The sequence below is a fragment of the Oncorhynchus nerka genome, linkage group LG25 (genome assembly GCF_034236695.1).
Source record: "Oncorhynchus nerka isolate Pitt River linkage group LG25, Oner_Uvic_2.0, whole genome shotgun sequence".
Classification (NCBI taxonomy): domain Eukaryota; kingdom Metazoa; phylum Chordata; class Actinopteri; order Salmoniformes; family Salmonidae; genus Oncorhynchus; species Oncorhynchus nerka.
The window spans coordinates 1,445,938-1,458,657 of NC_088420.1; the positions used below are offsets into that span (position 1 = coordinate 1,445,938).

At 58.2% G+C, this 12,720-nt stretch overlaps 1 protein-coding gene across 1 annotated transcript in view; it reads left to right on the forward strand.

Moving 5' to 3' along the window:
• LOC115126695 (cytoplasmic FMR1-interacting protein 1 homolog) overlaps positions 1–12,720 on the forward strand; it is a 129,604-nt gene that overhangs the window by 75,472 nt on the left and 41,412 nt on the right. The window contains 2 exon segments of the mRNA XM_065009462.1: positions 8,138–8,225; positions 9,646–9,789. Of these exon segments, the coding sequence (XP_064865534.1) occupies positions 8,138–8,225; positions 9,646–9,789 (232 nt within the window).

The window sequence follows — 12,720 nt, forward strand, 5'->3', positions numbered from 1 at the left end:
GATCCCTGATGGGGAGAGGGAGGGGAGGGGGTAGAAACCAGGTGGATCCCTGATGGGGGAGAGAGAAGAGGGGCTAGAAACCAGGTGGATCCCTGATGGGGAGAGAGAGGAGGGGGGTAGAAACCAGGTGGATCCCTGATGGGGAGAGAGAGGGAGGAGGGGGGTAGAAACCAGGTGGATCCCTGATGGGAGAGGAGGAGGGGGTAGAAACCAGGTGGATCCCTGATGGGGAGAGAGGAGGGGGGTAGAAACCAGGTGGATCCCTGATGGGGAGAGAGAGAGGGAGGGGGTAGAAACCAGGTGGATCCCTGATGGGAGAGAAGAGGGGCTAGAAACCAGGTGGATCCCTGATGGGGGGAGAGAGAGGAGGGGGTAGAAACCAGGTGGATCCCTGATGGGAGAGAGAAGGGGGAGGTGGAGAGAGGGGAGGGGGTAGAAACCAGGTGGATCCCTGATGGGGGAGAGAGAGGGGGTAGAAACCAGCTGGATCCCTGATGGGGAGAGGGAGAGGGGGGGTAGAAACCAGGTGGATCCCTGATGGGGAGAGAGAGGGAGGGGGTTAGAAACCAGCTGGATCCCTGATGGGAGAGAGAGAGGGGGTAGAAACCAGGTGGATCCCTGATGGGGGAGAGAGCTGGAGGGAGGGGGTAGAAACCAGGTGGATCCCTGATGGGGAGAGAGAGAGGGGGGTAGAAACCAGGTGGATCCCTGATGGGGAGAGAGAGGGAGGGAGGGGGGTAGAAACCAGGTGGATCCCTGATGGGGGGAGAGAGAGAGGAGGGGGTAGAAACCAGGTGGATCCCTGATGGGGGAGGGGGAGAGGAGGTGGATGGGGGGGGGTAGAAACCAGGTGGATCCCTGATGGGAGGAGGGGGTAGAAACCAGGTGGATCCCTGAGAGAGGGGGTAGAAACCAGGTGGATCCCTGATGGGGGAGAGAGGGGGGGTAGAAACCAGGTGGATCCCTGATGGGGAGAGAGAGGAGGGGTAGAAACCAGGTGGATCCCTGATGGGGAGAGAGAGGGAGGGGGGTAGAAACCAGGTGGATCCCTGATGGGGGAGAGAGGGGAGGAGGGGTAGAAACCAGGTGGATCCCTGATGGGGAGGAGGAGGGGAAACCAGGTGGATCCCTGATGGGGGGGGGTAGAAACCAGCTGGATCCCTGATGGGGGAGAGAGAGGAGGGAGGGGGGGGTTAGAAACCAGCTGGATCCCTGATGGGGAGAGAGAGGGGTAGAAACCAGCTGGATCCCTGATGGGGAGAGAGAGGGGGAGGAGGGGTAGAAACCAGGTGGATCCCTGATGATGGGGAGGAGAGAGGGGGGTAGAAACCAGGTGGATCCCTGATGGGGGAGAGAGAGAGAGGGAGGGGGTAGAAACCAGGTGGATCCCTGATGGGGAGAGAGAGGGGGGGTAGAAACCAGGTGGATCCCTGATGGGGGGAGAGAGGGGAGAAACCAGAGAGGGGGAGGGGGGTAGAAACCAGGTGGATCCCTGATGGGGGGAGAGAGGGGTAGAAACCAGGTGGATCCCTGATGGGGAGAGAGAGGGAGGGGGTAGAAACCAGGTGGATCCCTGATGGGGAAGAGAGGGGGTAGAAACCAGCTGGATCCCTGATGGGAGGGGGGGTAGAAACCAGCTGGATCCCTGATGGGGGGAGAGAGAGGGGTAGAAACCAGCTGGATCCCTGATGGGGGGGAGAGAGGGGGGAGGAGGGGGTAGAAACCAGGTGGATCCCTGATGGGGAGAGAGAGGGGGTAGAAACCAGGTGGATCCCTGATGGGAGAGAGAGGGGAGGGGGTAGAAACCAGGTGGATCCCTGATGGGGAGAGAGAGAGGGGGGGTAGAAACCAGGTGGATCCCTGATGGGGAGAGATCCTGAGGGGAGGGAGGGGGTAGAAACCAGGTGGATCCCTGATGGGGGAGAGAGGAGGGGGGTAGAAACCAGCTGGATCCCTGATGGGGAGAGAGAGGGAGGGGGTAGAAACCAGTGGATCCCTGACGGGGAAGGAGGGAGGAGGGGGTAGAAACCAGGTGGATCCCTGATGGGGAGAGAGAAGAGGGGGTAGAAACCAGGTGGATCCCTGATGGGGGAGAGAGAGGGGGAGGAGGGGTAGAAACCAGGTGGATCCCTGATGGGAGAGAGAGGGGGGTAGAAACCAGGTGGATCCCTGATGGGGAGAGAGAGGAGGGGGGTAGAAACCAGCTGGATCCCTGATGGGGAGAGAGAGAGGAGGGGGGTAGTAACCAGCTGGATCCCTGATGGGGAGAGAGAGGGGGGTAGAAACCAGCTGGATCCCTGATGGGGAGAGAGAGAGGGGGAGGAGGGGGTAGAAACCAGGTGGATCCCTGATGGGAGAGAGAGGGAGGGGGGGTAGAAACCAGCTGGATCCCTGATGGGGAGAGAGAGGGGGTAGAAACCAGGTGGAGGGGGTAGAAACCAGGTGGATCCCTGATGGGGGAGAGAGGGGGAGGAGGGGTAGAAACCAGGTGGATCCCTGATGGGGAGAGAGGGGGGTAGAAACCAGGTGGATCCCTGATGGGGAGAGAGAGGGAGGGGGGTAGAAACCAGCTGGATCCCTGATGGGAGAGAGAGAGGAGGGGTTAGTAACCAGCTGGATCCCTGATGGGGGGAGAGGGGTAGAAACCAGCTGGATCCCTGATGGGGGAGAGGAGGGGGAGGAGGGGGTAGAAACCAGGTGGATCCCTGATGGGGAGAGAGAGAGGGGGTAGAAACCAGGTTGATCCCTGATGGGGGGAGAGAGAGGGAGGGAGGGGGGTAGAAACCAGGTGGATCCCTGATGGGGGAGAGAGGAGGGGAGGGGTAGAAACCAGGTGGATCCCTGATGGGGAGAGAGAGGGGGTAGAAACCAGGTGGATCCCTGATGGGGGAGAGAGAAGAGGGGTAGAAACCAGGTGGATCCCTGATGGGGAGAGAGAGGGAGGAGGGGGTAGAAACCAGGTGGATCCCTGATGGGGGAGAGAGAGAAACCAGGTTGAGAGAGGGGGTAGAAACCAGGTGGATCCCTGATGGGGAAGAGAGAGGGAGGGGGGGGGGTAGAAACCAGGTGGATCCCTGATGGGAGAGAGAGGGAGAGGGGGTAGAAACCAGGTGGATCCCTGATGGGGGAGAGAGAAGAGGGGTAGAAACCAGGTGGATCCCTGATGGGGAGAGAGAGGGGGGTAGAAACCAGGTGGATCCCTGATGGGGAGAGAGAGGGAGGGGGGTAGAAACCAGGTGGATCCCTGATGGGGAGAGAGAGAGGGAGGGAGGGGGGTAGAAACCAGGTGGATCCCTGATGGGGAGAGGGAGGAGGGGGGGTAGAAACCAGGTGGATCCCTGATGGGGAGAGAGAAGAGGGGCTAGAAACCAGGTGGATCCCTGATGGGAGAGAGAGGAGGGGTAGAAACCAGGTGGATCCCTGATGGGAGAGAGAGGGAGGAGGGGGTAGAAACCAGGTGGATCCCTGATGGGGAGAGGAGGAGGGGGTAGAAACCAGGTGGATCCCTGATGGGGAGAGAGAGAGAGGAGGGGGGTAGAAACCAGGTGGATCCCTGATGGGGAGAGAGAGAGAGAGAGAGGGAGGGGGTAGAAACCAGGTGGATCCCTGATGGGGAGAGAGAAGAGGGGCTAGAAACCAGGTGGATCCCTGATGGGGAGAGAGAGAGGGGTAGAAACCAGGTGGATCCCTGATGGGGAGAGAGAAGAGGGGGTAGAAACTAGGTGGATCCCTGATGGGGAGAGAGAAGAGGGGTAGAAACCAGGTGGATCCCTGATGGGGAGAGAAGAGGGGTAGAAACCAGGTGGATCCCTGATGGGGAGAGAGAGAGAGGGGGTTAGTAACCAGCTGGATCCCTGATGGGCAGAGAGAGAGGGGGTAGAAACCAGGTGGATCCCTGATGGGGAGAGAGAGGGGGCGTAGAAACCAGCTGGATCCCTGATGGGCAGAGAGAGAGGGGGTAGAAACCAGGTGGATCCCTGATGGGGGAGAGAGAGGAGGGGGTTAGTAACCAGCTGGATCCCTGATGGGGGAGAGAGAGAGGGGGTAGAAACCAGGTGGATCCCTGATGGGGAGAGAGAGAGGGGGGTAGAAACCAGGTTGATCCCTGATGGGGGAGAGAGAGGAGGGAGGGGGGGTAGAAACCAGGTGGATCCCTGATGGGGGAGAGAGGGGAGGAGGGGTAGAAACCAGGTGGATCCCTGATGGGGAGAGAGAGGAGGGGTACGAACCAGGTGGATCCCTGATGGGGAGAGAGAGGGGGGAGGAGGGGTAGAAACCAGGTGGATCCCTGATGGGGAGAGAGAGAGGGGTAGAAACCAGGTGGATCCCTGATGGGGAGAGAGAGAGGGGGGGTAGAAACCAGCTGGATCCCTGATGGGGAGAGAGGGGGTAGAAACCAGGTGGATCCCTGATGGGGAGAGAGAGAGGGGGGTAGAAACCAGGTGGATCCCTGATGGGGAGAGAGAGGGGGGAGGAGGGGTAGAAACCAGGTGGATCCCTGATGGGGGAGAGAGGAGGGGGTACGAACCAGGTGGATCCCTGATGGGGAGAGAGAGGGGGAGGAGGGGGTAGAAACCAGGTGGATCCCTGATGGGGGAGAGAGAGGGGGTAGAAACCAGGTGGATCCCTGATGGGGAGAGAGAGGAGGGGGGGTAGAAACCAGCTGGATCCCTGATGGGGAGAGAGAGAGGAGGGGTTAGTAACCAGCTGGATCCCTGATGGGGGTTAGTAACCAGCTGGATCCCTGATGGGGAGAGAGAGGGGGTAGAAACCAGCTGGATCCCTGATGGGGGGAGAGAGAGGGGGAGGAGGGGGTAGAAACCAGGTGGATCCCTGATGGGGAGAGAGAGAGGGGGTAGAAACCAGGTTGATCCCTGATGGGGAGAGGAGGGAGAGGGGGTAGAAACCAGGTGGATCCCTGATGGGGAGAGAGAGAGAGGGAGGGGGGGTAGAAACCAGGTGGATCCCTGATGGGGAGAGAGAGAGAGGGAGGGGGTAGAAACCAGGTGGGTCCCTGATGGGGAGAGAGAAGAGGGGCTAGAAACCAGGTGGATCCCTGATGGGGAGAGAGAGGAGGGGTAGAAACCAGGTGGATCCCTGATGGGGAGAGAGAAGAGGGGTAGAAACCAGGTGGATCCCTGATGGGGAGAAAGAGGGAGGGGGTAGAAACCAGGTGGATCCCTGATGGGGAGAGAGAGGGGGTAGAAACCAGGTGGATCCCTGATGGGGGAGAGAGAGGGAGGGGGTAGAAACCAGCTGGATCCCTGATGGGGAGAGAGAGGGAGGGGGGTTAGTAACCAGCTGGATCCCTGATGGGGAGAGAGAGGGAGGGGGTTAGTAACCAGCTGGATCCCTGATGGGGAGAGAGAGGGAGGGGGGTAGAAACTAGCTGGATCCCTGATGCGGGGAGAGAGGGGGTAGAAACCAGGTGGATCCCTGATGGGGAGAGAGGAGGAGGGGTAGAAACCAGGTGGATCCCTGATGGGGGAGAGAGAGAGGGGGTAGAAACCAGGTTGATCCCTGATGGGGAGAGAGAGGGAGGGAGGGGGGTAGAAACCAGGTGGATCCCTGATGGGAGAGAGAGAGGGAGGGGGTAGAAACCAGGTGGATCCCTGATGGGGGAGAGAGAAGAGGGGGTAGAAACCAGGTGGATCCCTGATGGGGGAGAGAGAAGAGGGGGTAGAAACTAGGTGGATCCCTGATGGGGAGAGAGAAGAGGGGTAGAAACCAGGTGGATCCCTGATGGGGGAGAGAGAAGAGGGGTAGAAACCAGGTGGATCCCTGATGGGGAGAGAGAGAGAGGGGGTTAGTAACCAGCTGGATCCCTGATGGGGAGAGAGAGCGGGAGGGGGTCGAAACCAGCTGGATCCCTGATGGGCAGAGAGAGAGGGGGGTAGAAACCAGGTGGATCCCTGATGGGGAGAGAGAGGAGGGGGCGTAGAAACCAGCTGGATCCCTGATGGGCAGAGAGAGAGAGGGGTAGAAACCAGGTGGATCCCTGATGGGGAGAGAGAGGGAGGGGGTTAGTAACCAGCTGGATCCCTGATGGGGAGAGAGAGGAGGGGGTTAGTAACCAGCTGGATCCCTGATGGGGGAGAGAGAGGGGGGGTAGAAACCAGGTGGATCCCTGATGGAGGAGAGAGAGAGGGGTAGAAACCAGGTTGATCCCTGATGGGGAGAGAGAGGGAGGGAGGGGGTAGAAACCAGGTGGATCCCTGATGGGGAGAGAGAGGGGGAGGAGGGGTAGAAACCAGGTGGATCCCTGATGGGGGAGAGAGAGGGGGTAGAAACCAGGTGGATCCCTGATGGGTGAGAGAGAGGAGGGGGTTAGTAACCAGCTGGATCCCTGATGGGGGAGAGAGAGGGAGGGAGGGGGGGGTAGAAACCAGGTGGATCCCTGATGGGGGAGAGAGAGGGGGAGGAGGGGTAGAAACCAGGTGGATCCCTGATGGGGGAGAGAGAGGGGGTAGAAACCAGGTGGATCCCTCATGGGTGAGAGAGAGGGAGGGGGTTAGTAACCAGCTGGATCCCTGATGGGGGAGAGAGAGGGAGGGGGTTAGTAACCAGCTGGATCCCTGATGGGGGAGAGAGAGGGAGGGGGGTAGAAACCAGCTGGATCCCTGATGGGGAGAGAGAGGGGGGTAGAAACCAGCTGGATCCCTGATGGGGAGAGAGAGGGGGAGGAGGGGTAGAAACCAGGTGGATCCCTGATGGGGGAGAGAGAGAGGGGGTAGAAACCAGGTTGATCCCTGATGGGGAGAGAGAGGGAGGGAGGGAGGGGGGGGGTAGAAACCAGGTGGATCCCTGATGGGGAGAGAGAGGGAGGGGGAGGGGTAGAAACCAGGTGGATCCCTGATGGGGAGAGAGAAGAGGGGTAGAAACCAGGTGGATCCCTGATGGGGAGAGAGAGGGAGGGGGGTAGAAACCAGGTGGATCCCTGATGGGGGAGAGAGAAGAGGGGCTAGAAACCAGGTGGATCCCTGATGGGGAGAGAGAGGAGGGGGTAGAAACCAGGTGGATCCCTGATGGGGAGAGAGAAGAGGGGTAGAAACCAGGTGGATCCCTGATGGGGAGAAAGAGGGAGGGGGGTAGAAACCAGGTGGATCCCTGATGGGGAGAGAGAGGGGGTAGAAACCAGGTGGATCCCTGATGGGGAGAGAGAGGGAGGGGGGTAGAAACCAGCTGGATCCCTGATGGGGAGAAAGAGGGAGGGGGTTAGTAACCAGCTGGATCCCTGATGGGGAGAGAGAGAGGGAGGGGGTTAGTAACCAGCTGGATCCCTGATGGGGGAGGGAGGGGGTAGAAACTAGCTGGATCCCTGATGGGGAGAGAGAGGAGGGGGGTAGAAACTAGCTGGATCCCTGATGGGGAGAGAGAGGGGGTAGAAACCAGGTGGATCCCTGATGGGGAGAGAGAGGGGGAGGAGGGGTAGAAACCAGGTGGATCCCTGATGGGGGAGAGAGAGAGAGGAGGGAGGGGGGTAGAAACCAGGTGGATCCCTGATGGGGGAGAGAGAGGGAGGGGGGTAGAAACCAGGTGGATCCCTGATGGGAAGGAGAGAAGAGGGGTAGAAACCAGGTGGATCCCTGATGGGGAGAGAGAAGAGGGGTAGAAACCAGGTGGATCCCTGATGGGGGAGAGAGAGAGGGGGGTAGAAACCAGGTGGATCCCTGATGGGGGTAGAAACCAGCTGGATCCCTGATGGGGAGAGAGAGAGAGAGGGGGGTAGAAACCAGCTGGATCCCTGATGGGCAGAGAGAGAGAGGGGTAGAAACCAGCTGGATCCCTGATGGGGAGAGAGAGAGGCGGGGGTAGAAACCAGGTGGATCCCTGATGGGGAGGGAGGGGGGTAGAAACCAGCTGGATCCCTGATGGGCAGAGAGAGAGGGGTTAGAAACCAGGTGGATCCCTGATGGGGGAGAGAGAGGGAGGGGGGGGGGCATAGAAACCAGCTGGATCCCTGATGGGCAGAGAGAGAGAGGGGGTGTAGAAACCAGGTGGACTTGTTTTAAGTTCTTAATCACCATTCTGAAATGTATTCCTGTCTGTCTCCCTGTCGTTGTGAGGGCTCTCTGTGGTTAATGGAAAAATATGAATTATTAATGGGAATATCTCTCTCTTCTCTCTTCCTCTCTAGGTTTGTCCGCACGGTCCTGCCCTTCTCTCAGGAGTTCCAGAGGGACAAGCCGCCCAACGCCCAGCCCCAGTACCTGTATGGGTCAAAGGTCAGTATAACTCTACCCAGCCCCAGTACGGGTCAAAGGTCAATATAACCCTACCCAGCCCCAGTACCTGTACCTGTACGGGTCAAAGGTCAGTATAACTCTACCCAGCCCCAGTACCTGTATGGATCAAAGGTCAGTATAACCCTACCCAGCCCCAGTACGGGTCAAAGGTCAATATAACTCTACCCAGTACCTGTACGGGTCAAAGGTCAGTATAACCCTACCCAGCCCCAGTACCTGTACGGGTCAAAGGTCAGTATAACCCTACCCAGCCCCAGTACCTGTACGGGTCAAAGGTCAGTATAACTCTACCCAGCCCCAGTACCTGTACGGGTCAAAGGTCAGTATTACCCTACCCAGCCCCAGTACCTGTACGGGTCAAAGGTCAGTATTACCCTACCCAGCCCCAGTACCTGTACGGGTCAAAGGTCAGTATTACCCTACCCAGCCCCAGTACCTGTACGGGTCAAAGGTCAGTATTACCCTACCCAGCCCCAGTACCTGTACGGGTCAAAGGTCAGTATAACCCTACCCAGCACCTGTACGGAAAACTGTCTGTTTGACTCCAAGTACCTTGGGGAGGGCCCTGACCTTAAAGATCTCATCCAGGCCTGTCTGTTTGACTCCAAGTACCTTGGGGAGGGCCCTGACCTTAAAGATCTCATCCAGGCCTGTCTGTTTGACTCCAAGTACCTTGGGGAGGAACCTGACCTTAAAGATCTCCTCCAGGCCTGTCTGTTTGACTCCAAGTACCTTGCTTGCTGTGGTGATAATCCTTCTCAGCATATTTCTCTGGCTGACATATGCTAAATACCAAACTAACAAACCATACAACAAGTTAAAATACTCGCAATTAAAGATTTGTAAAACAGAGTCAGAGTCCAGAGTCAAGTCCCCTACAGTGTAGTGGGACACTTCTCCTCCAGTCCCCTACAGTGTAGTGGGACACTTCTGGGGAGCGAGAAAGTGAATATTGTAGGGGAAATTCTGGCATAACTTTCTCTCTCGCTCTCTTTTCTATCCCTCTGTCTCCCTCTCTCCACCCTCTTCAGGCTCTGAACCTGGGGTACAGAAGTATCTTTGGTTTCTACAGGCCCTTAACTTCCTGTCTCCCTCTACCTCTCCCCTCTCTACAGGCCCTTAACTTCCTGTCTCCCTCTACCTCTCCCCTCTCTACAGGCCCTTAACGTCCTGTCTCCCTCTACCTCTCCCCTCTCTACAGGCCCTTAACTTCCTGTCTCCCTCTACCTCTCCCCTCTCTACAGGTCCTTAACTTCCCATCTCCCTCTCCCCTCTCTACAGACTCTGAACCTGGGGTACATCAGTATCTTTGGTTTCTACAGGCCTTTAACTTCCTGTCTCCCTCTACCTCTCCCCTCTACAGGCCCTTAACTTCCTGTCTCCCTCTACCTCTCTACAGGCTCTCAACCTGGCGTACAGCAGTATCTTTGGTTTCTACAGACACTTTGTTGGTCCTCCTCACATCAAGGCCATGTGTCGTCTGCTGGGGTACCAGGGCATCGCTGTGGTCATGGAGGAACTGCTCAAAGTGGTCAAGAGCCTGGTGAGAAAGGAGAAGGGATGGAGGAGGGGTGGGATAAGTGAGGGGGTGGAGGGTAAGTGGGCGAGAGGGGGATGGAGAGTGAGGGTGGGAGGGAGATTGGAGGGAGGAGGAATGGGCAGTGAGGGTGTGGGAATGGAGAGAGAGAGGGAGGGAGGAGGAATGGAGAGAGGGAGGGAGGAGGAATGGAGAGAGAGAGGGAGGGAGGAGGAGTGGAGAGAGGGAGGGAGGAGGGTGGAGAGAGGGAGGGAGGAGGAGTGGAGAGAGGGAGGGAGGAGGAATGGAGAGTGGAGAGAGAGGGAGGAGGAATGGAGATTGGAGAGAGGGAGGGAGGAGGAATGGAGAGGAGGAATAGAGATTGGAGAGGGGGAGGGAGGAGGAATGGAGAGAGGGAGGGAGGAGGAATGGAGGGAGGGAGGAATGGAGAGAGGGAGGGAGGAGGAATGGAGAGAGAGGCAGGAGGAATGGAGAGTGGAGAGAGAGAGGGAGGAGGAATGGAGATTGGAGAGAGGGAGGGAGGAGGAATGGAGATTGGAGAGAGGGAGGGAGGGAGGGAGGGAGGGAGGAGGAATGGAGGGAGGGAGGAGGAATGGAGGGAGGGAGGAGGAATGGAGAGAGGGAGGAGGAATGGAGAGAGGGAGGGAGGGGAGGAGGAGGAATGGAGGGAGGGAGGAGGAATGGAGAGTGGAGGAGGGAGGGAGGGAGGAGGAATGGAGAGAGAGAGGGAGGAGGAAGGAATGGAGAGAGGGAGGGAGGAGGAATAGAGATTGGAGAGGGGAGGGAGGAGGAATGGAGAGAGAGAGGGAGGGAGGAGGAATGGAGAGAGGGAGGGAGGGAGGAGGAATGGAGGGAGGGAGGAGGAATGGAGAGTGGAGAGAGGGAGGGAGGGAGGAGGAATGGAGAGAGAGAGGGAGGAGGAATGGAGATTGGAGAGAGGGAGGGAGGAGGAATGGAGAGGAGGAATAGAGATTGGAGAGGGGAGGGAGGAGGAATGGAGAGTGGAGAGAGGGAGGAGGAATGGAGAGTGGAGAGAGGGAGGGAGGAGGAATGGAGGGAGGAGGAATGGAGGGAGGAGGAATGGAGGGAGGGCGGAATGGAGAGAGGGAGGGAGGAGGAATGGAGAGAGGGAGGGAGGAGGAATGGAGAGTGGAGAGAGGGAGGGAGGAGGAATGGAGAGTGGAGAGAGAGAGGGAGGAGGAATGGAGATTGGAGAGAGGGAGGGAGGAGGAATGGAGAGGAGGAATAGAGAGAGAGGGAGGAGGAATGGAGAGGAGGAATGGAGAGAGAGAGGGAGGAGGAATGGAGAGGAGGAATGGAGAGAGAGAGGGAGGAGGAATGGAGAGTGGAGAGAGGGAGGGAGGAGGAATGGAGATTGGAGAGAGGGAGGGAGGAGGAATGGAGAGAGGGAGGAGGAGTGGAGAGAGAGAGGGAGGAGGAATGGAGATTGGAGAGAGGAGGAATGGAGAGGAGGAATAGAGAGAGAGGGAGGAGGAATGGAGAGGAGGAATGGAGAGAGAGAGGGAGGAGGAATGGAGAGTGGAGAGAGGGAGGGAGGAGGAATGGAGATTGGAGAGAGGGAGGGAGGAGGAATGGAGAGAGGGAGGAGGAGTGGAGAGAGAGAGGGAGGAGGAATGGAGATTGGAGAGAGGAGGAATGGAGAGAGGGAGGGAGGAGGAATGGAGGGAGGAGAAATGGAGGGAGGAGGAATGGAGAGAGGGAGGGAGGGAGCAGGAATGGAGAGAGGGAGGAGGAATGGAGAGAGGGAGGAGGAATGGAGAGTGGAGGGAGAGAGGGAGGAGGAATGGAGATTGGAGAGAGGAGGAATGGAGAGAGGGAGGGAGGAGGAATGGAGGGAGGAGGAATGGAGGGAGGAGGAATGGAGAGAGGGAGGGAGGGAGGAAGAATGGAGAGAGGGAGGAGGAATGGAGAGAGGGAGGGAGGGAGGGAGGAGGAATGGAGAGTGGAGACAGGGAGGGAGGAGGAATGGAGAGTGGAGAGAGGGAGGGAGGAGGAGTGGAGAGTGGAGAGAGGGAGGGAGGAGGAATGGAGAGTGGGAGGGAGGAGGAATGGAGGGAGAGTGGAGAGAGGGAGAGAGGAGGAATGGAGAGTGGAGAGAGGGAGGGAGGAGGAGTGGAGAGAGGGAGGGAGAGTGGAGAGAGGAGGAATGGAGAGTGGAGAGAGGGAGAGCGGAGGAATGGAGAGTGGAGAGAGGAGGAATGGAGAGTGGAGAGGGAGGGAGGAGGAATTATTTACCTTTAATGGAGAGAGGGAGGGAGAGTGGAGAGATGGAGAGTGGAGAGAGGGGGAATGGAGAGTGGAGAGAGGGAGAGAGGAGGAATGGAGAGTGGAGAGAGGGAGAGAGGAGGAATGGAGAGTGGAGAGAGGAGCAATGGAGAGTGGGAGGGAGGAGGAATCCAGCTCCAGGGCACCATCATGCAGTATGTCATTAAACCCCCTCAGCTCCAGGGCACCATCATGCAGTATGTTATTACCCCCTCAGCTCCAGGGCACCATCATGCAGTATGTTATTAACCCCCCCCTCAGCTCCAGGGCACCATCATGCAGTATGTTATTAACCTCCCCCTCAGCTCCAGGGCACCATCATGCAGTATGTTATTACCCCCTCAGCTCCAGGGCACCATCATGCAGTATGTTATTAACCGCCCCCCTCAGCTCCAGGGCACCATCATGCAGTATGTTATTAACCCCCCTCAGCTCCAGGGCACCATCATGCAGTATGTTATTAACCCCCTCAGCTCCAGGGCACCATCATGCAGTATGTTATTAACCCCCTCAGCTCCAGGGCACCATCATGCAGTATGTTATTAACCCCCCCTCAGCTCCAGGGCACCATCATGCAGTATGTTATTAACCCCCTCAGCTCCAGGGCACCATCATGCAGTATGTTATTAACCCCCCTCAGCTCCAGGGCAC